Here is a 24,602-nt window from a genome sequence, read left to right on the forward strand (position 1 = left end):
TGATTGGTCATTAATGAGGCTTGCCACAACTGTACCTGTAAATTCAACTCAAAAACATAAAATGCTTGCCATTATAAGCATGTTTAGGGTGTTCTGTATTGGGCTGTTTTATTTTCACACATTGAGATCTGTTTAATTAGTAACCGGGAACACTAAAAGCATACTAAACGTGCCATAACATTTATGGCATAGCGTCTTGACAGTGGATTTTTAAGAAAGGTCCTGAAACCGTTGTTTTGGACGGTGATCTTTCACCACTTTGAACAGCATTTTCAGGTTTATCCGCAGTAGTGTAAACATAACCTTTCTCATTCACTCGCTCATTCTGCCTCTCTCCCTCCCACTGCTTTCAGGAGAGATTCTGCGTGGGCTCACACTTGAGTTTATGCCATGTGCTTTCTACCCCCTGCTCACACACACACACACACACACACACACACACACACACACACACACACACACACACACACACACACACACACACACACACACACTTACCCTCCCCCACACTCCCCAACACTGTCCAAAGACTTTAGCTGGTGTGTGTGTGTGTGTAAAACAGAGAGATAGAGGGAAAGCCGAAAAATGTGATTATGATTTCTAGGATATCACAACTCAGTTTAAGTAATATTTAGAGAATAAGCAGCAGATATTAACAGTCTCATCCATAGAAATATGATCAGTGAAATCTTACATGGTTACGTGTCACCAAATTGGCTTGGATGATATGGACTTGAATAAATGAAAAATGCTGTTTTTGGCAGGATTAATGAATAAGATTTTCTTATAACATTACCTTTCCCTAATTGAAAATCACATGTGATTATACGTTGGTAAGAGATTGCTTGCCGGTGGCTCCTGTTGCTGTTTTTCATTGTTTGTGTGTGGGTGGAGGGACATCAATGTGTGCATGGGGAGATGTGAGTAGAGATGCCTGCCAGGGGTATGTAGCTGTGCATTATCTGTCTCTCACCATACAAGTCTGGTACACTAAACAGATATACTGTACCGCCCACTGGCTGGTCAGTGCTGTATGACATGAAATCAGTTTATTATTTTCCCTTTTTTCGTTTTAAATGACTCCTTTCTAGAACTGTCTTTGAGTTACATCGATTTGATTTGATTTGATCTGATTTCTGTCATTACATGTGTCAAACACCACAGACAAAAACATTAATCTCAAGAAAGCAAAGAGAGGCTTGGGGACATATATTTTTTTTATATGTCCCTGTTGCATTTTCTCTAGTTTAACCCAAATGTCTTTTTTCTTCTCAGGCCTATCTTTCAAGCTATTTATTTAACTGTCCTAACAAAAGAATAGATTAAAAATACCAACAATGTACAGTCTGCCTAACAACACTACCATCCATATCTCTCTATACATTGTGTGTGTGTGTGTTTGTGTGTGTGTGTGTGTGTGTGTGTGTGTGTGTGTGTGTGTGTGTGTGTGTGTGTGTGTGTGTGATCCATCAGGATCCTGGCCACTGCTGGTGCCCACATGAACATTCCAGTGGACCTTCGGACCCTGAGGGCAGTGCGAGTGCTGAGACCTCTTAAACTTGTCTCCGGGATCCCCAGTGAGTCAGTTACTGACCTCTAATCCTGCATTGTCAGGTTGAACAAATGCCGTAATAATGCAAATAACAAGTCATTAATCTTTGCAGGTAATTTTTTAGGAGTTTTCAGTTCAAAGATCTAGTTTTTTGAGAATGTGTCTTGCAGTAAGATTTACGAGAACAACAACAATTTGTTCCAAAACTATTCAGAAAAACAGAATTTGCTGATGCACAAACATGCTTAATCTTACCAATTTATTTGGCATTCAGAATCTACCATGAGCTGCCAGTCATTGATACCTTCTGTGAAAAACAGATTAGACATGTAGAAACATGTTCAAAAGCATGTTTATTGCAGTTTTTGCAACACATTTTGCAATTATCTAGAAGAAATCATTTACAGACTAGTGTTTATGCTTTTGTTTTATGTTTGTTATTAATTTTTTATATATTTGTTTTAATCTATTAAGTGTATTACACATTACACACAAGTGTATTGCAAGTAAAATACTGTGATGTTATCCTTGAACAGGATGTATGTCTCTTTGTGAATACTTCAAGGCCTGCAGATTGTGCTGAAGTCCATCATGAAGGCCATGATCCCGCTGCTACAGATTGGCCTTCTCTTGTTTTTTGCCATCCTCATGTTTGCCATCATTGGTCTGGAGTTCTACAGCGGGAAGCTTCACCAGACCTGCTTGCCATCTGTCGATATCCTCGGTACGTCTCTTTCTGTTTTAAGGCAAAGAGGGCAGTCCGCTCTCCACATACATTTTTTGTTTTATATTCATTTCTTGTACATACAGTGTGAAACTAAATAATTAGACACAAGGGAAAAAGCTTTGGATTTGGTCCTAAGTTAAACCTAGATAAGATGAAATCAAAAGACATCGCCAAAGTTTAAGGGCGGACAAATGTTGCAGGATTATTTTAAACCATGTTTTGCTATCTCTCAAAGTTAGAATAAAGGGGTGTCTTCACACCTGCTTTCATCATGATACTAATGCCTTTAGAGGATTATTGTCACACTCTGTTTTTAGATAATTTAGGATTCACTTTGATTGGTTCACCAGCAGGTACATCAAATGTGTGGTTTGCTCATGTTTTAAATTGAAAACTAAAACTGAGATTTTCATAGATTACAGTAGCAGTGAGCTCAGACATATTAATAGAATTGTTGCTGGCTAATTTAGCTACTGCTTAATTAGTCAACAACTACTCTGTAATCACGCGCCACACCATAGCATTTACTGTCATCGCCCTGCACAATAAAACCTGAATATGTATAAACAGCGTTTAGAGCCGGGGGGAAATATTAACATCTTTCCCTTAAAGGTTTAAAGATTCCCTCCAAACATGTTTTTAGATGTATAAAAAATACTTCAACCGAAAAATGCAAATATAGTTCAAATGTTTAACTACTGGATGCAAGACATGTTTCAAGTTGTCACAGCACACTTGTGTAAGTTGTGTACTGGACCAATGACTGGCTGTAGTAGATCATAGAATAATGTGATTAAAAAAAATGTATTTAAGATATATTTGTTGAATGCATAATGTGCAATTAAGTGCATATTTAGTTGTGTAGTTAAAGCATGAGCTATACCATTAAAAATGAGAGATTTAAACTGAAAATGAAAGAATTATGATAATGGTTGTGCAGTGTGCAAAAACAATGTGAATTAAGAGTTTCCTTAAAGCAACAATTCTCTTGAGTTTATTCATATACATGTTATATCTTGTTTGTTTGATCACTACTAAAACCAAAGCGTAAAAAAAAGGTCTGGGAGAGATATAATAAATGGTTGGAAAATGAATGACTCGGTTGTGAGTGGTTTGCTTTACTATTTTTTGTGTAGACAATGAGACTGTCGACTCGACAGAGTTGGCGTTTGCCTGCGGAGTGAGGAAGTGTCCAGAGAAGTACGACTGCAACGACACCTGGATTGGACCTAACGACGGCATCACGCAGTTCGACAACATCCTGTTTGCTGTACTCACAGTCTTCCAGTGTATCACCATGGAGGGATGGACAGCTGTTCTCTATAATGTGAGCTTCAGTTCTGCGGAAACAAATGAATCACAAAACATCACACAGTTGTTGAAAATGTGTGTTCACATGAATGTTTTTCAGACCAATGACGCCTTGGGTACCACATGGAACTGGATGTACTTCATTCCCCTCATCATCATTGGCTCGTTCTTTGTGCTGAACCTTGTGTTGGGTGTCCTGTCGGGGTGAGTGTGAATCTCCTTACATGTACAACACTGGTGTTTGTCTCTATTATGCATTATGTTTGTAATGCTTCCCTCTTCAGAGAATTTGCCAAGGAAAGGGAGAGGGTGGAGAACAGGCGGGCCTTCATGAAGCTACGCCGCCAGCAACAAGTGGAAAGAGAACTGAACGGCTACCGAGCCTGGATAGACAGGGCAGGTACTGGGCAGCAGAATTACTTAACATTTGCAGACACAATCTTGTTGTTTAATTATGTGGTGGTTTACAGTAACAGAGAGGCTTATAGTGAGTGAGTGAGTGAGCCGGCAGCCTTCAGTGGTTATGGTAGTTTTTTGTGAACACAAGGTGACAGTTTCCACACTACAGAATAGTACAGAAAATGCATAACTGGAAGCTCTCTACAGCCACTTATTTATACAAAGTGGATGTTGATTCAAAGTCGTAACAAAGTCAATGTCAGTTTATCTCATTGGGTATGGGAATCTCCTCTGCCTGCTCTGCCCCCAGAAACATCCTGTGACTTTCACAAGAACAGACAATGGCTCCCCATGGTTATCTTGTTTAGAGTGATTAGTATAATATGGTATTCTTATGCAAACAGTTTTAATAATAATCAGAGAAAAAGTATGTATCATAATTTTCCTAACAGGTGTTCACAACAGACAAAACGTGATGTGTAAAAGCATTCCAAAATGTTTAGAGCCTCTCTTATGTGGCTTTTCCTGATTTCCTGAAAATCAATTTAAAACTGTACAACGTTGTTAAAACCATTATAGTTCTATATTTTACAATTATAGTTCATTATAGTTCTTTATTTTACGGAAATACGGTTTTATTCACTTTCCTGCCGGAAGTTGGATGAGAAGAACATATAAAAGCAGATAAAATTGCAGATTCTAGGCTGCTAGTATGGGACAGTGTATAAGCCGCCGCCCCACGTTATTGGAGCACAATAAACATTTTGTTAATCTCCAAAATTGTTAACAAAAACAACCCAAATGGTAGCAAGTTACTCGGTTCACTTCAATATTTGTTTTAGCATCTCATCCACCATGGGCCCTGCAGGATCATGTGACTTTGTACTCTGGTTACCCATGACCAAGAGTGGAAGTACTTCTTTTTACACCTCAATATAGTCATCACTATAAGGCTTAGTTTAATCGTGGCAAACTTTGCAAAATCCTGAACAGCTTCAACTGTTTCTGGTAGATTTTTCCTTAAAATCTATATCACACCCATGTTGGAGAAATTCTCAGACATACATTTGTTTCCTGTTCAGAAATAACCCCAGAATGGCTACAATCCTAATCTCACAAATGGATAACAAAAACATCCCAAAAGGCACCAAGTTCACTTTAATATTTGTTTCACCCAACATGAATGATAAAGATTTCCTTTTTGTTGCACACTGTCTAGAAATGTTCATCAGAACAGTCAAATCACTGTCTAATCAAGTCATTTCATTTTGATCCTACCCCTGCTGACTGTCATACAGTTTCAACAAAAATCAACTTCAGTAGAAGAAATGACCACTCATTTAAAGAATGCTGTTTCCCCTTGTTTAGTTATGACTCTGGGGACAGAAAGCAGACCTGTCCCAGACGACCTGAGAGGTCTGGGTAGTTCACTGTGTAAACCGTTTGGTGATTTTTAAACCAAAAGAAGTATTTTGAAATTAATTCTTTGAGGCAGCGGAAGTCAGTGTAAAGACTTCAGAACTGGAGGGATGTGTTCAACTTTGTTGGTGTTAATGTGGACTCGAGCAACAGCATTCTGAATCACCTGCAGCTGTCTGATTTATTTTTTTTATTTTTTTAGAGAGACCTGTATAGACACTGTTACAGTAGTCAAGTCTACTGAAAATAAAAGCATGGACAAGTTTTTCTAAATCCTGCTAAGACAAAAGTCCTTTGACTCTTGATATATTCTTAAAGTAGTAATAGGCTGACTTTGTCATTGTCTTTTTGGCTGTTAAAATTCAGGTCTGAGTCCATGACTACACCTAGATTTCTGGCTTTGTCTGTTGCTTTAAATATTGTTGTTTGAAGCTGAGCGCTGACTTTCAACTGTCCTCTTTTGCTCCAAAAACAACCACATGAGTTTTTCCTTCATTTCTTTCAAGAAAGTTCTGGCACATCAAGTAGATAATTTGTTCAATGTCCTTAGTCAGTTTTTGTATTGGACTATAGTCCCCCGGCGAAAAGGTTATGTAAATATGTGTGTTGTCCGCATAAATATGGTTACTTATTTTATTGTTTTCCATAATCTGAGCCACTGGAAGCATGTAGATATTAAACTGAAGAGGCCCCCAGAATGGAGCCTTGGGGAACTCCGCATGCCTATTCTTTAAGTAGGATTCAAACCAGTTTAGTACTGAGCCAGAAAGGCCAACCCAGTTTTCCAGCCGGTCTAGTAATATGTTGTGGTTGACCGTATCAAATGCAGCACTGAGATCAATTAATACTATGACTGGGATTTTGCCACTATCTGTGTTTAAATGGATGTCATTAAAAACTTTAACAAAAGCCATCTCAGTGCTGTGGTGTGGTTGAAAACACGATTGGAAGGCAGAGCTAGGCTAGCTGTTTTCATGCTACGCTAAGCTAACTGGCTGATTGATGTAGTTTTATGTCTAACAGACGGACATGAGAGTGGTATCAATATTATCTATCTCTGAAAAGGCAAGGAAGTGAATAAGCAAATTTCAATGTCAAGCTATGACAAACTGAATTTCATTTTATACAGAAAGTAGATAATTTTTTTGAGTTGCACGCATGCATGCACACATGCGAGCGCACACACACACACACAGTGGTGCAATGGCAATCTACATTACTAGTCTCCCACGCAAGTAGAGGGTGAGAAAAAAGTGAGACTGACTCACTGACTTAAATTTGTGTGCATGCGCATTGGTGTGTGTGTGTGTGTGTGTGTGTGTGTGTGTGTGTGTGTGTGTGTGTGAGAGAGAGCTGTGGTGCATATTTATGTGTGCAGGGATGTGGGTGAGTGTGGGAAGAGAGAGGGAAAATGGAAAGGGAGATAACGCCAGAATGTAAGAAAGAATAAGGGCTATTTCATTCTAAGAAGGTCCTTTTGGTCTCTCAAAGCAGCATTTACATTGGTTTGGCCTCAGTTCCTGTAGACATTTGCTGACATCCAAATAGAATAGAATTCTATTTGGAATTCAGCCCTGCAATGTATATTTCCACGTGTGATGATTTAAATTGTTTCTTAATAAAATCAAGTTTGACTGTGTATAAACTCGAGTTTTATTGTATTACAGAGGAGGTAATGCTTGCAGAAGAGAATAAAAGTTCTGGGAGATCCCCATTAGACGGTGAGTTCTCATACGTTCTTCATCACATCTAATTACACATGGATCTGGGTATTACGTATTATATGACAACATATACTGTCTTATTGGATTAAGTGCTGTATGTTTTAACTTTTGAAGTTCAATAAAATAGGTTTTAACCGTTGTCTTCGGGTCAAATGTGACCTGTTTTTGGTTTCTTTCAACCAAATTAACCAAAAATAACATGGGTGGTTCCCAATGATTGTTCTCTACTTTCATTTAATTTTGGATGTTTTCTTTAATTATATAGCATTTGTGGTCTTTCCAGGTCCATTTTGACCTGGTGGTGCAATGGGGCACTATTGTGCTTTACAGAAGATGAACACACACACACACACACACACACACACACAGATACATATATATATATATATATATATATATATATATATATATATATATATATATATATATATATATATATATATATACATGATTGCAAATGCAGAGACACACACAAACAGCCACTTACACATGCACACACAGACATAATATGTAATGTAATATTTTATACTTTATGCTTTATAAAAAGGCAAAACAAACCAGGTCAATTTAGACCCGGGAGGACAATAAGTGAGATTATTTGCTGCCATTTAAAAAATTGAAAAAGTTTAGTTTAGTTTAGTTTAGTTTCAAAACAGTATCCTGACTAAACTTATTCCAGTCTATGATAACCCGACAACATACTATGTTCTTCCAATCTCAACTCTTAGTCAAAATGACTTATAATTTCAGGTTTTTTTAATAAGGTTTTTTGGCCATATCATAAAAAATATATATAATTGTAAAACTAGTACTAATAGGTTGGAAAGAAGTTGGAAAAGAAAATGTAACACCAAAATGGGTGCTAATTTATACTTTATGCTTTATAAATTGGCAAAACAAACCGGGTCAATTTTGACCCTGGAAGACAACAAGGGCATGGTCAACAGGAAGAAAACACAAAGGTTTACCGGATATCCGACCATGTCAAACGTAGTCCTGGTCGAGTATCCATCTCTGTACTGTAAGTCATTGTGTAAGCTGCTGGTAACCATAGCAACAATATAAATGCTTGATTTAACATTAGACAACGTCAGAACAGCAGTCTACCTCTTTATATTTTTAACTTTCATTCAAGTCAATTGCATAGATGAAATACTGCAAATCTCTTTTCATACTGCAAATAGGAATTAAAAAATGGTTCCCATGGACATAAAAAAATAGGCAGAAGACTGAAATTAAAGTTATAAACTATGAAATGATTAAATTGACGAGTAAGTAGTAGGGGCAAGCCTCCCTTGAGCTTTCTCCTTTAATTGATTGTTCATTAATTCAGGCATCAGTGGTAAAATAAGTTTTAAAATCCTTCACTAATTCATCCTATGAGAGACCTGATATCATTACACTTTTCAACAGTGCTTGCTACCTCTTCCACTCATGCTTGAGGTGCCAAATATCGTGCGAGAATTGTAGGTCTTGCTGTTACGGTCCTGTGAACTTTGAATAAAGCCCTAAACAAATGTTAAAAAGCCATGACTGCAGCCAATAGATGAACCCAGCCATGTTGGGTACTTAACCATGGGTTAAACTGATCACAAACAGCCTCCTTCTTGTTTAGTAAGTGCCTATGGTATTAGGGTGCTAAATTCGTGAATTGTGAACCATGTGAATAAATTTAATGCACTGTTCTATCCACAGTCAGTTTGCTTTGATAACTGCGGAAACTGTAAAAACTAAAACAAAAGCCTACTCACTGTTGAGCAGACCTTTAGTTTACCAAGAGTGATCATTTCTTTAGTTGTGTTTTCATTTTCATTTGAAATATATTGAAATATTTATAACCTTGAGTTTTTGTGGAACATTTTCAGTGCTAAAGAGGGCGAGTAAGAAGACTGGTGCACGGAGAGGAGCGCCAGGGGACGAGAAGTACACAGACATGTCTACTGCCAGTTAGTAAAGGACTTTCAGTCTATTCAGTAACTCACTGCCTTTAGAGCAAGCTTCTTTTCTTGGTGTATATTTCGCCTACGTATTAACCACTTCCTCACCGTCCTGCACTTCTCTCTTTCCCGCCTTTGATTCTTCCTCTGTCTCTCTTAGGCATGTCGCGATCGAGGATGAACTTCCGCAGCGGCCGGCGAGGCCCTGCTGCCTACCTGCGACGTAAAGAGCGCATGTTACGCATCTCCATCCGCCGCATGGTGAAGACGGACACTTTCTACCTGATGGTGCTCAGTCTGGTGGCTCTCAACACCATCTGTGTGGCCATCGTCCACCACAACCAGCCCGACTGGCTGACCATCTTTCTCTGTGGGTTTTAGATCTGACTGGTGGTGCTTGTTATTTACTACTTGTTATAATAAATCAGATCATGTCTGATGAATGCATATTTTGGGAGACAGTTTCATCTCTCTTTTGTGAACTTTATGCTTGTTTGTGTCCTCACCTCTAGACTATGCTGAGTTTGTTTTCCTGGGGCTGTTTTTGGCTGAGATGTTTTTGAAAATGTACGGTCTGGGTTTCCGGCTCTACTTCCATTCATCTTTCAACTGCTTTGACTGTGGGGTGAGGTCCTTCATCCCTCATACGGACTCCCTATTACACAAAAACAAAACCAATGTTTGTTTATGTTGCAAATGTAAAAGTTACATTTCTAGTTCAAATTAGGAATTAGGGTAATGCTAATTAACTGATGAAGGTGTTTTATTACGACTACAACTTTTATTTTTTATTTTCAGAATATAAATCAGCAAGTAAACCATTCTCGCAAATGTAGATCACAAAAAAAAACACATAAACACATGTCTATGCTGACATCTTTTGCAGGTTATTGTTGGCAGCATCTTTGAGGTCGTTTGGGGCTTCTTCAGGCCTGGCATGTCCTTTGGGATCAGCGTACTGAGGGCACTGAGACTTCTGAGAATTTTCAAGATCACCAAGTAAGTGGGACAACCAAAAGCACAGCATTCCAGCTAAATTAGGCCTCAGTTGTAGCATATCTATGTCTATATTTCCACAGAGTTCTGTTCAAAATCAGAAAACATCATTGATTTTTTTGTGTCTTCTGTCAGATACTGGGCCTCTCTCAGGAACCTGGTTGTGTCCCTCATGAGCTCCATGAAGTCCATTATCAGCCTGCTTTTTCTTCTCTTTCTGTTTGTTGTGGTATTTGCTCTGCTGGGGATGCAGCTTTTTGGAGGAAGGTGAGTAAAAGCCTTGAAGGACGTCAAAGCTGACATCCTTGTTGCTTCACTTATCAAGGACAGCTTTTCTCAGAATATTTTTAATCTACATTTCTGATCATATCACAGTTTAAAATGGTAGCTACACACCCTGCAAACTGAACATCAGTTTTTTCAATGATGAAGAGGAACGGAAATGACATGTCGGGGTGAAAATAGCTCCGCATCCTCCTCATCTTCCTCCTCCTATTCATCCTTGGTCATATCTGACCCTGCCTTCTATCTGCCTTCCCTCTAGGTTCATCTTTGAAGATTACACTCCCACCAACTTTGACACGTTTCCAGCTGCCATCATGACAGTGTTTCAGGTTTGGCTCTCACAAATCCCCTCATTCTGCCTGCTCTCCATGACACATTGCACCCTGGGATATTTCTCACCCCAGGCGCAGATTAAACAACTCTGCTCACTCGCTCTCCAGCCCCTGCCTCCGCTATCATCCCACACATCCATGCACACATATGCGCACATGAATATCAGACAAGTGAATCCACATCAGATATGCTACAAAACAAACTGCACTGTGAAAGAGTGTTTTGATCAGCACACATAGCAATTAAATATCTCGCTGCCATTTTTAATACCATATCTTGAACTGGTTTGCAGACAGAGAATATGTCTCCTGCTTCATGTATTTTTAGGCCAACAATGAGCAATGCAATTATATATGCTAAGTATTCTGTGTGTTTGCCTACAGATTCTGACTGGTGAGGACTGGAACGAGGTGATGTATAATGGGATTCGCTCGCAGGGTGGAGTGCAGTATGGAATGTGGTCATCAATCTACTTCATAGTGCTCACCCTGTTTGGAAACTGTATCCTTATTGAACCTTTAACAAGTGGGCAGAGAACTCTGATGTAGCGTATAAGTCTGTACACAGTCAAAATTTACTGTAAATGGACTGACCGTCAGAAGTCAAAGTACTCAAAATGGCCCCTGTCAGAATTATATATTATTTTATGATAATATTGTTCATCATTTTGGGAAAGACGCGTATTTGCTGTCTTGCGGAGAGTTAGATGAGAACACTTACACACTCTAATGTAAACTGCCGCGTAGCTTAAATTAGCATCAAGACTGAAAATTGAGTTTAGATTCTTTTGTCATGCAAACTCAAAATCAGTTTGCATTTATGAAGGGGAGAGGGGAAGACAAAGAATAATAGGTTCCCACAGTTTGGTGTGTTTGTGCTTAACTGACTTCACGACAGATACACTGCTGAACGTCTTTTTGGCCATCGCTGTGGATAATCTGGCCAACGCACAGGAACTGACAAAGGTTTGAACTGTTTTTACCTCCAATATGGCAGTTTAACAAATACAATATATTTATTCATACAGCACACACCTTCAATGATGTATGTTACAGGTGTAATACTTGATAGATTTATATGGTTTTCGTGTTCCAGAAATTGGTCATTAAATGTGCATATTGATTTTGTCTTTATCAGGATGAAGAGGAGGAGGAGGAGTTCTTCAACCAGAGATATGCCAGAGGCAGAGATGGCCTGATATCTGAGTAAGTTAACAAGCTAACAAAGTGAGCACTCTAGGATGATATACTCTCAAGTAGTTCTTAGTTGTGAGTGTGTGACTGTTTCTCAGGTCAGCTATCCTCTTGAGCAATGGAAAATTCAGATTGGGCTGAAAACGTGTCATGATTCATTAAATTGTTTTGTCTTTTTGCCGCAGATGCAAGTAGTAGAATCGAGCTTAGATTTGTACTATACAGATGCTTGTGGGAGAACTGGTGGTGTTCCTGAATGCGATCATCATGCAACTTCTGTTATTGGAGAGAAGTTGTGTAAAAAAACAATTAGGTATTGCCAATAAGATCGATATTTTCACAATGTCTTCAACTGTGGACTCTCTGAGAACCAGTTTAAGGTGTAGCTGGTGAATGCTAAATCTGCTCCGCAGTGCCTCTAGTTGCATGGTGAATGCAGTTCAGTGAAAAAAGCATGTTTGAGGCATTGATGACACAATCCTGAATGTTTATTGAATGTGCCTGATTTAAAAGCATGACCTCTGAGAGACTGATTTTGCAGCATAACTGAACCTTCTTCTATAATCGTCTCAGCCTACTAGTGGTGATAAGCAGCCGCTTTAGTTAACGAGATTCTTCTCTGACCTCTTGTCCCGTTCCTTCCGATGAACTATTTTTATTTTATCAGTTTTTTTGTCAGGGACAATACATATGGGCTTTGTTACATCTGGAGTGCAACCGATGCAATTTACTGTATGTGGGACTTCTAGTCGTAGGCTAATTTGCAGTCCATTTCCCTGGTACCTGGTGGCTTTCCCACAGGTCTAATAATCCAATAAGTCAGGCGGAGGGCAGTAGGTAGTTTCTGGGAACTGTGGGAAGTCTTAGTGTGTCACTACTGGGAGGAGGCACATTTTGGAGTGTGCCAGATTTTTACATACTTAGTATGACTCCGTCTAATCAGTGTCAGTTATTACATTACCAACAAACTCTGGGTATTTCCATTACTAGCTAGATTTAAAAAAAAAATGTAAATGGTTAAAATTGATGAATTTGTTTTTGCTGCTTTCCAAGTGAGGCTTCATTTGTAGTTCATAACATAAACAAGGCGCGATTCAGGCTTAATCTTTGAAAAATCTAACACACAAGGCAAATTAGGACAATTGTGAAAATGATCATTTGAAATTTCTTGGTTGGCTTTTCGGCAATGAAATCAAAGTGATCTTTTCACATATGTAAACATAAACATTCTAAATGGCCCAATGTTGATTTCCTGTGCCAATGTGTCATGTGAATGACATCAACTGACAGGAAGTTAGCAAGGGGCCCAGCTATTGCCTAGTAATGGAAGTCCATTGAAAAGATCTATATCACCAATTATTGAATGTCGGAGCTTCCCAAAAAAACAGATAACACCAACAATAAAGAGTTTTTAAAACAACTTCTAATTTGCAACTGCCCTACCAAAAGAAATGAATGAACAAATAAATGCTCACTGTGAAAAATCCCTTATTCCAAGTGTTTAAAGTCTCTGCAAGCTTTTTTAGTTGAGTTGTATACCATATTTAAATGGGGGGACATCAGTAATTTATATTACTGCAGGCAATAATACAAATGTTTACATGATAACACATGCAAACTCCCTGGTGAAGTTAGGGTGGGCCCTTTAATCTCCCTAAAATCATGTTATAAATGTTACAATAAACCTTTATTTTGCGTAGCACATTTCAAAGTTACAAACTGCATTTCAGACAAAAGACGGAAAATACAGACACTTTTAAACTCCATAGAGAAAAGGCACCTAACACCTATCTATAGTGAGGGGTAACTAACTCTTTAGCTGTTACACTGAATGTATCATTTGTCTGTTACATATTTGAATGTTAGTCTGGTATATGTTGCAGCTATCAAGACCCTGCTTCTGATGTGTATTACAGGCTTTTACTGGTCCCATCACATTGTCTTGTTTTATGCCTGTTTTGTGGCACTGACCAAAATGTTGTGTATTTTGACATGCTGTCAGCTTTCAAATTAATTTGAACCTTACACCTTAAAGTAAGAAAATATTTAATGTTGATGGACATAACTTGAATGCTCCCTTGAAACTATTAATCTTAAAGAACTGATTTCAATCCCTAACCTCTGTAAACTGGATAACCTTCACCTACACTTTGTGTCCCCTTTACACACTTTGTTCTGTGTCACAACAAATGTTCTATGTATGTTGTAAAACACTAATGTCTTGTTTTCAAAAATCACTCATTGATTACATGGACAACAAAAGAATCTGAATACCAGTAAGTATAATTGTATGCATCTCTGTCTCACAGAATTTCTCCCTTGAGTTTTCCTACTCCTACTCTACACTCTGTACTTAAATCCTGCACCGTACCGTTTTCGTTCTTGTGGTATTTGTTCTTTTTATCTGTCCTTACCTCTTAGGTATCATCTTCTTTTTTTCTTTTTTGAATGTATTCGTGTTTGTTTTAGCTTGAAGTACTTTGCGTATTTTTTTATGGGAATTGTTTTGTCTTACTGATTAACTAATTAAATTCACAGAAAAGGTCTGTCCTTTTCTTGCAGCTTTCATTTGGTTTGTTTTTTGTTTTATATAACTGGTATGCTAAAGTCTTGATTTTTCTTGTCACCAATTCCTTAAATCTGGGCCTGTTCCTGCCCCATATTGATATGAAATATATTGTGGTCCTTAGTGGGAGGAGAAGGCCCTATCTATACAGGAAACGAGCCATCCACAGAGGCCGACCAAACTTCCCCGATGAGCCCGAGGACAAGACAGGGGCCCCAGACGAACAGCCCCTCAATGGCGCTAACGCCTTCGTCAGCCGCCGGGAGAGGAGGAGAAAAGTTCACATGTCAGTGTGGGAGCAGAGAGCCAACCAGCTACGCAAACGGCGCCAGATGGCAAGCAGAGAGGAGCTGTTTGCAAGCCCTACAGAGGACACCGTTGAAACTCCCACCATACCCCACCTTGCCGAGCCCAGCCCGACTCACCTGCCTGAGTCTCCCATGTCTGTGGGGATGCCCATCCCAGAGCCCCCGATGTCCATCACCGTCCCTATCCCTGAGCCTCCAACAGTTGAGCCTCTGGTAAACCTGAGTGAGGAGAAAACTGTCGGAGCTAACCACCGGACCACAGGCGGAGGCAGGCACAGGATGGCCCGCAAGTTCAGACCCAGTCAGGGGCCAGACGAAGGGGCGAGACACAGACGTCACCGTCACCGCGATGCTCGTGCTGAAGCCAAGAGTCTGGACTGCACCCAGGCACCACATGAGGTGCCACAAGTCAGACGGTCGCACAGCCAGGAGAGGAAGATACTGGATGAGAAGGAAGATAAGGATGACAGAGAGGAGAGAGAAAAATTAGAGGAAGAAGGAGAGTCAGTCCAAGATGATGGTGGGACATGCATCATCAACCCATATGCAGAAGTTGCAGAAGACTGTCGAAGGTAAGGCTGTTCTCATGTGTTACTTGATGAGGAAGAAGGATCATAAGGTTAAATACTATCTCTAGAACTGAAGCATAGTTTTTACCCTTGTATTTTGATCCCTTTTCTTGTTGTAAGTAATTATCTGGTAAAATCCATTTTAACTGGATTGTTTATTTGTCACTGGATATTTTCTCATGAGACATAATGGCATATTGTCAAACATTATTCACATGCCCATATGCGCATTGAAAAAGTTTATTTAGCTACCTTTAGTCTACAATCAGGACAAAAATGCATTCCCACTGTAATTAAGTAAATTGAATTATATGAAGTTTAAAAAGTTTGGGTTAAAGAAATCAAGTATGTATTTTTTCCTAAGTTACTATCTTTCTAGTTCCCTCTAGTCCCTCGTTTGGAGTCCTCATTGAAAGAGTTGACTTAACCAAGGTTAACTTAACTTTTAAAGACACCTATTTGTCTAACTGCTGAGGCCTCAGATTGCTTCACTTAAACTTTGGAAAGCATGTTTGCACAGAAGGAGGACTGTGGATATTGTCCCAAATCTCTTCTATTAGGAAGTGCTACTTTCTATTTAGTGCTAACAAAAGCATGTCAACACGCTCACTGTGACAGTGCTAATGTTAGGCAGATTGAATCTTTACCATGTGTTCATCATCTTAGTTTAGCATGTTAGCATGCTAACATTTTCTGATTAGCACTAAACACAAAGTGCAGCTGAGGTCGATGGGAATGTTACTTGTTATGCAGGGTTTTCATCATAAACCAAAGTGCTGGACCAATTATAATTTTGACCAGATAAAAGGTGTCACAAATCAAATCATCCTGAGGGCAACATGAATGTCAGCACCAAATGGCTTGTCAAGCCATTTAGTAGTTGCTGAAATATTGCCTATATATCCATACATCTATAGAGCCAACATAGCTAAAAACTCTCTCTTTCGAAAGATAATTGTACAACAACACATGATACAAATACAGTATACTTAAGAGCTTTTGCACACTTCTTCAACAGAAAAGAGCCACGTCATAACATATCTATGTGTTGTTGCACTGATTTAAGTTCAGTGATCTTTTCTTCTTTATTTTTCTTCTTTATTTCAGGGACATTCCCAATCCTCCTCAGTGTGAGCAGCTGCTGGACTGTACCTGGTCAGAGCAGGGTGAAGGCGGGCACTCAGACCAAAGCATCCCAGTGGAGACCGCCTTAGAGGCCACAGAGTTCAGTGTGAGGGCCATCGAGTCTGAGAACCGCCCGGTCTCCATCAAACGGGACAAGTCCAACCTAATGGGAAGCGTGGCCATCGAAATGTCTGCACAACCGCTGCTTGAGCTCACGGCTATGACAGGTAGCACTGTGATCACTTTTAACTGCAGTCACACTCCTTTACTGTGCATCATACTGTAGGATTTAGTGTTGGTATCCCCTCGGATCACCATGTGTATGTGTTTGACATCTGGTTAGAGTGCCAGTGTTTATTATTTTTTTTTTTATTGAATCCATTTTGCTGGTGACTCACATTGTTCTTTTTTCATCATAGCTGTCCAAACACAGCTAATACATTTTGTTCTATCCTCTGGGACCTCTGTCTGGGTTTTAGTGAACAGTAAAGAGTTGGAGGCATACCACTCTGAACAGACAGACAAAGAGGACGACACAGAGAAGGAGGAGGACGAGGAGGAGGAGGACGAGGAGGAACCCCCGGTTCCTCCAAAACCTATAGCTCCAGATAGCATGTTCATCTTTAAGGCCTCCAACCCGTAAGATCCTACAAAACCCACAAAATTTTGGGACTGAGTATCAAACGTCTTTGTCTCCTGTGTGCACTCTTTCATCCACCAACAATTAACATCTCCCCCTTTTGTTGATCTGCAGTATCAGGAAGATCTGTCACTATATGGTCACTATGCGCTACTTTGAGATGACCATTCTCCTTGTTATTGTGGCAAGCAGCATTGCACTGGCTGCTGAGGACCCCGTCTGTACCAATTCAGACAGAAACAAGGTGAGAGTGAAATAAATCTCTCGTCAGGTGTCAATAGTTTTATTTATGATCCAAAACTTGGATGTCGGATGATTAATTTGATGTCAAAAGAAAACTCTTACCAGGTGCAAAAAGATTATACAGCAGTGCTTTACAGGTGCGTTAGAAATATCTGGTAGACTAAAGGCGGGCGGAAGAAAAGATGAGAAGCCTTTATTGTCATTATATTACAATCAATACAACAAAACTGAAAAAAGTGCCCCTCCCAGCGGTGCTTAAAATAAAACTATAGTGCACACATCCATGTATAACATTAGACAAACAACCACATTTTTTCAAAATTCATCATAAAACAATAGCAGGTAGTTGCAATAATAAATAAATTGCCGTTATTAATAGAAACAAAGATATCATTTTGCAAACATCAATAAAATGGATTGTAAAAACACTAATAGGAAATGTGAATATGGGTGCAAAGACATTATGTGCGTAGATTTAGAGTCTGTATGGCCTTTGAAAAGAAACTGTTAGTCTGGTGGCGTCCAGTTTGGGTTTTTTTGTTCTGATGGACCTGTAGTGTCTCCCTGAGGGCAGGAGATCAAAGAGATGGTGGCCAGTGTGATAACTGTCTTTAACAATGTCTTTTGCTCTGGAAAAGTAGCGGGTGTGTGCAATGTCCTGTGCTCATTACAAACATGTTGGCCATGTCTGCAGGCAAAAGTGCTAATAGCTTTTTCCGAACGGCCACACATAAATTGTTCAAATGTCGATAACGGCCCACACTTTTAGGACAGTCTCTCCTTGAAGGCCTTCATAGTGTTGCAATTGTTTGTGCATGTAAGAAGTGACAGAAGTAATCGTGTGAAGAACCAGAAAAACTTCACACTGCTGGCTAATCAGTGCATTAGGTGGGTGTGATTGTCTGATTGTTGGCTCGGGAAAGGGTACAATTAATTAAATTAATTTAGTTTGATTATCTGAAACGCACCTCGTATGAAACATACCTACATACATACCTTAGAAAAGCAGTGGATGTCTTAGATTTATTTAACTTACACAAAGGTTGTGATCGCACCAGAGCAATTTGATGGTAAGAAGCAATCATTTTTCCGACTGAAAAAGAATGAATGGAAAATATGAACTTACTCATTCTGAAATACTACTGACAGTTTTAGCTTTAAGGTTTACTGTTTGATCTCAAGTTGACATAACACTGTCAGCAAGAATGTGTCGTGACACATTTAATTTCACACACATACAAGGTGCGAATCTGCAGTTTTTTCCTGGGAAATAGCTGTGCTCTATTTGTTTTCACAACTCTGTGTCATGGAAAGTGTCACAAGTAACTAAATAAACACAAACTAGTAAAAGCTACACTTCTACGAGAGAGAGAGAGAGAGAGAGAGAGAGAGAGACACACACCAAGTAAAGATCCACACTAAGGACCAGAGATGTGGACTTGAGACTTGGTGACCTGGACTTGAGTCAACTCTAGTCACCGTTTTGATGACTTGCAACTGGACAAAAAATAAATGTCTTAACTTGGACTTGACTTGAGGCATGATGATTCGGATGTCTTGCGTATATTCATGAGTTTGATTGTTAGCTATTAAGTATAATATAATATAATTTAACGTTTTCACGTTTCTGTCTAAACTATCAAGTATGATATGCAGCAGCAGCAATGCAAACTGTGAATCATGATTGGAACACCTCAAAAAGCTTCCAGGTATGTATTTGTCATGATTGGATGACTGGCTGTCACTCAAACTCCTTGCTATGGCAACAAGTAACATGAAAGACCCAGAAACAGCTTGATTTGTCGGTCAGTCACCATCAGTAAAACCACATTGCCTGCGTCTGTGCCACCTGTAGGCCTAATCGCTTTTGGATTCAAAATCAACACAAAAGAGTGCTCCATCTTGTGTGTAAAAAATGATTTGGGACTTGACTTGCCTTAACTAAGGACTCGACTTGACTTGACTTGACTTGACTTTACATTACCTTTGACTTGACTTGCCCCCAAAAAACAACAACTCAAGACTTGCTTTAGACTTGGACCAAATGACTTTTGACTTACTTAGGACTTGAGCAAAGATGACATGGTAACAACACTGCTAAGCGCACACAAAATCCCTTTGGAAATGTATGAATAGAAAGCCTTCATGGACATTATTCTGCCCCAATGTACAAATGAAACAGAAGAGCTGCTCACACCCATACATTAAATCAAGTTAAATTGGCTGGGACATTCCAAGGTTGCGATTTGTTTGTACTTGACAATTAATATGCAGAACGTATATATTAGAAATAGTGTACATGTGAGTAATACAAACTTGTGAGTTACTTTGCACCCTCAGAAAAGTCTTGTGTCTGTGTACTTTTTTTGTTTGTAAATTATCTAGGTCCTGCGTTATTTCGATTATGTCTTCACTGGAGTGTTCACCTTCGAAATGATCATCAAGGTGGGTGACTGAAACATTTATTTACTCCACTTTAACAACACCAATCACACTTTTAAAGAATTTAATGTACTTTGATGTGTTTTGGTCCCTGTACGTATATAAGCTGTTAACTTTACGTGTCTGTATGGGTACGTTTTTTGTTCTCCAGATGATAGACCAGGGTCTTATTCTGCACGATGGCTCTTATTTCCGAGACATGTGGAACATCCTGGACTTTATTGTGGTGGTGGGAGCTCTGATTGCCTTTGCTCTAACGTGAGTCACTATACACTGCTGCCTGCAGATGACTGACTCACTGCAGCAAATAATTTTCTGAGAATACAGTATTGTTATAAACGAGCTTCCCTCAAAGACACCTTTTGCAGCTTAATTTTTGCTCCATTGCAGCTATAAACTGCAAATATGGCGGCATGCATGGTGCTGTACAGTGTGTAACTCAGAATTAAATGTCCCTATGGTCCTAAAACAAGAGGAAATATAGATTTCTGTGTAATATGGGGGTTTATACATGGGTGAAGCTAAAAAGCCTCTACGTTACTTATTTTTGTTGTCCACGCTGCATGAGTGTGCCAGATAACTTACTGAATCTTTTGTGCCTTTTGTTGTACTGTAGAGGATTGTATTGTATGTTAATTTCTCTGTTGTGAATATAACTGTGATCCTGCGAGCTTTGCTCACGGTGAATCTCTTTTTATGCCTAAATTTTTCTCTGTTGTTCCTGTGGATTTTGTCACTGTTGGGGCTACCAGGAATGTGATGGGGTAAAAGATTTTGTCACACTAAATGTAAATGTGTCTCATAAGCTTCTCATATATTTATTTTATTATTTTCATGTGTAAAGGTTTTCCTTTTCGTATTCAGTGTGCTTCTTTGTTTTGTGTTGTTGTGTCTTCTAAATCTCACCAAACTGCCTGACAGGTTTTAAGGGTAACATTTCTGATTATTTGGTGATACTAACAAATCATTGATGCCCTCTAATTAATGAGTTGTACATTCAAATTAAGAATTGTTGCAGAATAATCAATAGGAAATCATAAACGTTTCCATAATATGGAATAATGGAAGATAACACATTGTTGTGTTATCAGCCAAAGGCCAAAATGTATCCGTGAATCTCAAAACATGTACAAATAGCACAAATTATCATAACTTTTACCTGTGACACCTGCTGGGCTCTGTATAAACACACTCATGATGAAGTTCTGTGTTTCATTGATTTTTTTGGTATGCACTTGTGTTGACATTATGCTTTTTACTGTCTTTCTTTTTGAATGGGTCTGTGCCATGTGTCCTTGTGAACTTGATTGAGTGTACAGCTATGTTCCTAAGGGCTGTATTTCAATGTCAACAGAAACAATAAAGGCAGAGACATCAAGACAATAAAGTCCCTCAGAGTTTTAAGAGTTCTGCGGCCTCTTAAAACCATCAAGAGGCTTCCTAAACTGAAGGTATGATGTTAAAATCTGCAAGCACTCCGGTATCTGGGGGTTTTGGTGTTACACAGATCTTTAACAGATTGCACTTGCTTTATCTTCCCTCTTGTCTTTCTTTTCCCCAGGCTGTTTTTGACTGTGTGGTCACATCTCTGAAGAATGTCTTCAACATCCTCATCGTGTACCAGCTCTTCATGTTCATCTTTGCTGTTATTGCCGTGCAGCTCTTCAAGGGGAAGTTCTTCTACTGCACTGACAGCTCCATGAATTCAGAGAAGGCATGCCAGTAAGTGGATATATATCTAAATCAGCAAGTAAAGTAGGAGCAAGGAGTTTACATACACAGTAACTCTATATAATTAACTAAAAACTAGATTTAACAAACATGGCCGCAACATTTCTGATCTTTGAGAACAAATGCTATACAATATGATATACAAAAGTCCTTGCACAAATGGCTCCCAATAAAGAGACTCTGGGTATAAGCAGCAAAACATGGCCATGAAGGGCAGCACCTCAGTCTTTATACGCCCCCAGATAACCTGTGATTTTCTTTAGACCCCCAGATTCACTAGATGATAAGATTTGCACATTACAAAAGCTTACATATTTTCATCTTCATTCAAAATGCTGGTTTAATCTTTGAATTAAGTGAAACAATGACCTTCGAGTTGCTCTGCTCCCTACAGAGGCTACTACATTGACTACAGCAGAGACAAAAAGGAGGTGAAGAGGAGAGAGTGGAAGAGACATGAGTTTCACTATGACAACGTCTGCTGGGCCCTGCTCACACTTTTCACTGTCTCAACTGGAGAGGGATGGCCTCAGTAAGGGGATTTTTCTTTTTAATTCAATATATCAAAATGTAAGTTAAAAAAAAAACATATTGGTCTTACGAGAATTAAAAAATATAAATGACGCTTTTCTCCCTTTTTTTTCTTTCCGTTAGGGTCCTGCAACACTCTACCGATGTTACAGAGGACAGCATGGGGCCAAGTCGTGGGAACCGAATGGAGATGTCTGTGTTCTATGTGGTCTACTTTGTGGTCTTCCCGTTCTTCTTTGTCAACATCTTTGTGGCTCTGATCATCATCACCTTCCAGGAGCAGGGTGACAAGATGATTCAGGAGTGCACTCTGGAAAAGAACGAGGTGTGTTGTGGTGAAATACATGTGCAGATAAATACACACATTTACATTTAAACGTATTCATTCATGTCTAATTTGGTAAATTTCTGACCATCAGAGGGCTTGCATTGACTTTACTATCAGTGCCAAGCCGATGACCCGCTACATGCCCCAGAACAGACAGACCTTCCAGTACAGACTGTGGCACTTTGTGGCATCGCCTTCTTTTGAGAACACAGTGCTAGTCATGATCGCTCTCAACACTGTGGTCCTCATGATGAAGGTAAAGCACTCTGTACATCAGGATTCATAGTGGAACAGTATCTAATTGAAATGAAAGGTAATTGTCACACCGCCGAACGGCATGCTGGGTATAGCTCTTCGTTGCTCGACAGTGCAAGAATGTTGTAACTTCCAACAAGCAACTGAATGTACCACTTTTTTTTAACTCAAAATTGCTGCACCATATGACAATAACTAAACGTTGATATCAGATATAACTAAAGGCAATTCATTGTTCAATGTGACTACCAATCGCAAGCAAGTTTTAAGTCTCTGGAAGAACATCTTCATACCGTACTGAAATGAACTGTAATCAACAGCAGGGTGGAAACTTTGACTTCTGATAATCCTTCTGTCAGTAAATTTAAAGTTCTCTTTTCCTTCAGTACCACTCCGCCCCGGCAGCCTACGACATGGTCCTTAAACACCTCAACTCAGCCTTCACTGTTCTCTTCTCCATGGAGTGTATACTCAAGATCATGGCATTTGGCTTGGTGGTGAGCATTGACAAAAGAAGAGATCAATTGAAGAGAGAAGCCATTTAAATCCCATCTAGCACCCCTGATGAATAATTTGCCTATGTTTAGTCAGATTACTTAAAACATTTTCTTTTTTCCGCAGAACTACTTTCGAGATACTTGGAATATTTTTGATTTCATCACTGTTCTTGGCAGCATCAGCGAGATAATTGTGGATTTACAGGTAAGATACTGCCAAGGCACCACTCATTTTCACGATGTTGTGACATGCTGTGACTTTAAAAAATGAACAAATAGCCAGTGTTAAATGCAGCATTATCTTTTAACAAGTTTCCCTTGTGTGTTATGATCCCTGCCTCCAAAAACAACTCAAGTCGTGTTGTGATGAATTTTGCCATCTGTGTTTTACATCCGGACTCTCCCTTCTGTCTGCCACTCTCTCCCTTCCTCTCCTTTGTTTCACCCTCTCTCCAACCATATGTGCGTCAGTCGGTGAACACCATCAACATGAGTTTCTTGAAGCTTTTCCGAGCAGCCAGGTTGATCAAGCTGCTGAGACAGGGTTACACCATCCGTATTCTGCTGTGGACCTTTGTACAATCTTTCAAGGTCGGACATTTTACAGTATATTCTTCCTCACTTTGATTCCTCGCACAAGGTGGATGACAAAGTTTTAATCTTTACTGTCTCTTCTCCAACAGGCTCTTCCTTATGTTTGTCTTCTCATTGCTATGCTTTTCTTCATATACGCCATAATTGGAATGCAGGTATGCTTTCACTAATATTTCACAAATATAAAAGACTGTCACGGCTCTTAGTTGAAATCAAACATATATACAGTGCTTCTGTACACTTTGTAGTTATGGATTTTACAAATGTTTGTGAGTTTAAATGTTGCTGTATGGTTGTAATTTGTATCGTGCTTGTTTGGTGCACCATTTATTGAAATGATTAATTGCTTATTTTAACTAAATTACTATCCCTGGACCCCAGGAAGATTATAACTGCTATGGCAGAAGCTAATGGGAATCCGATGAAGTTAACAAAACCTGTTTTCTGCAGGTGTTTGGAAACATCAAGCTGAATGATGAGAGTCACATCAACCAACACAACAATTTTAAGACCTTTTTTAGTGCATTGATGCTGCTCTTCAGGTGGGCTTATGAAAAAATACCTTTCATGCCTTTAGATTCCATTCTCTTTGTTCTCTTTCCTTTCCAGAAAAGTATGACATGTCATGAAAAACCCACAGTGTTTAGTGCTTGTGCACAAACTGAAATAGACAACCCATTCAGTTTTTTGTGGGCTGCCTGGATCGGAAAACATGGGACAATCCATTTAGATTTGGATATTCATCCTATGTCACGTGCAGGCTCATTAGAATATGCCACCCCCTATCTGAGTATCTCCTCCCACAGCTCGAAAACTACATTTGCAAAGGTGCGCCATATTTTTCTTGCAAGCCAGTCTAAGCGGACTTTCGGGAGTCTTAAAGGAACAGGCACTAAA

The 24,602-nt window shown here is 39.3% G+C and overlaps 1 protein-coding gene across 7 annotated transcripts in view; it reads left to right on the forward strand.

The window, feature by feature from the left end:
• The window catches only part of cacna1eb (calcium channel, voltage-dependent, R type, alpha 1E subunit b), a 57,672-nt gene that overhangs the window by 24,677 nt on the left and 8,393 nt on the right, over positions 1 to 24,602 (forward strand). For 5 of the 7 annotated variants that reach the window (XM_034887829.1, XM_034887832.1, XM_034887833.1 and 2 more), the window contains 32 exons: positions 1,474 to 1,577; positions 2,118 to 2,276; positions 3,416 to 3,606; positions 3,691 to 3,794; positions 3,875 to 3,990; positions 7,076 to 7,129; positions 8,998 to 9,078; positions 9,230 to 9,439; positions 9,582 to 9,694; positions 9,956 to 10,068; positions 10,201 to 10,332; positions 10,610 to 10,679; positions 11,067 to 11,184; positions 11,581 to 11,648; positions 11,821 to 11,888; positions 14,567 to 15,322; positions 16,427 to 16,671; positions 16,924 to 17,083; positions 17,199 to 17,328; positions 19,713 to 19,772; positions 19,921 to 20,027; positions 20,522 to 20,533; positions 21,124 to 21,220; positions 21,331 to 21,491; positions 21,895 to 22,032; positions 22,155 to 22,356; positions 22,451 to 22,615; positions 23,001 to 23,111; positions 23,236 to 23,316; positions 23,583 to 23,702; positions 23,795 to 23,860; positions 24,156 to 24,247. In XM_034887829.1, the coding sequence (XP_034743720.1) occupies positions 1,474 to 1,577; positions 2,118 to 2,276; positions 3,416 to 3,606; positions 3,691 to 3,794; positions 3,875 to 3,990; positions 7,076 to 7,129; positions 8,998 to 9,078; positions 9,230 to 9,439; positions 9,582 to 9,694; positions 9,956 to 10,068; positions 10,201 to 10,332; positions 10,610 to 10,679; positions 11,067 to 11,184; positions 11,581 to 11,648; positions 11,821 to 11,888; positions 14,567 to 15,322; positions 16,427 to 16,671; positions 16,924 to 17,083; positions 17,199 to 17,328; positions 19,713 to 19,772; positions 19,921 to 20,027; positions 20,522 to 20,533; positions 21,124 to 21,220; positions 21,331 to 21,491; positions 21,895 to 22,032; positions 22,155 to 22,356; positions 22,451 to 22,615; positions 23,001 to 23,111; positions 23,236 to 23,316; positions 23,583 to 23,702; positions 23,795 to 23,860; positions 24,156 to 24,247 (4,404 nt within the window). The remainder of the gene's footprint in view (positions 1 to 1,473; positions 1,578 to 2,117; positions 2,277 to 3,415; positions 3,607 to 3,690; positions 3,795 to 3,874; positions 3,991 to 7,075; positions 7,130 to 8,997; positions 9,079 to 9,229; positions 9,440 to 9,581; positions 9,695 to 9,955; positions 10,069 to 10,200; positions 10,333 to 10,609; positions 10,680 to 11,066; positions 11,185 to 11,580; positions 11,649 to 11,820; positions 11,889 to 14,566; positions 15,323 to 16,426; positions 16,672 to 16,923; positions 17,084 to 17,198; positions 17,329 to 19,712; positions 19,773 to 19,920; positions 20,028 to 20,521; positions 20,534 to 21,123; positions 21,221 to 21,330; positions 21,492 to 21,894; positions 22,033 to 22,154; positions 22,357 to 22,450; positions 22,616 to 23,000; positions 23,112 to 23,235; positions 23,317 to 23,582; positions 23,703 to 23,794; positions 23,861 to 24,155; positions 24,248 to 24,602) is intronic. The other 2 variants (XM_034887831.1, XM_034887834.1) reach the window with 1 other exon arrangement.

Source organism: Etheostoma cragini, chromosome 12 (assembly GCF_013103735.1).
Source record: "Etheostoma cragini isolate CJK2018 chromosome 12, CSU_Ecrag_1.0, whole genome shotgun sequence".
Taxonomy (NCBI): domain Eukaryota; kingdom Metazoa; phylum Chordata; class Actinopteri; order Perciformes; family Percidae; genus Etheostoma; species Etheostoma cragini.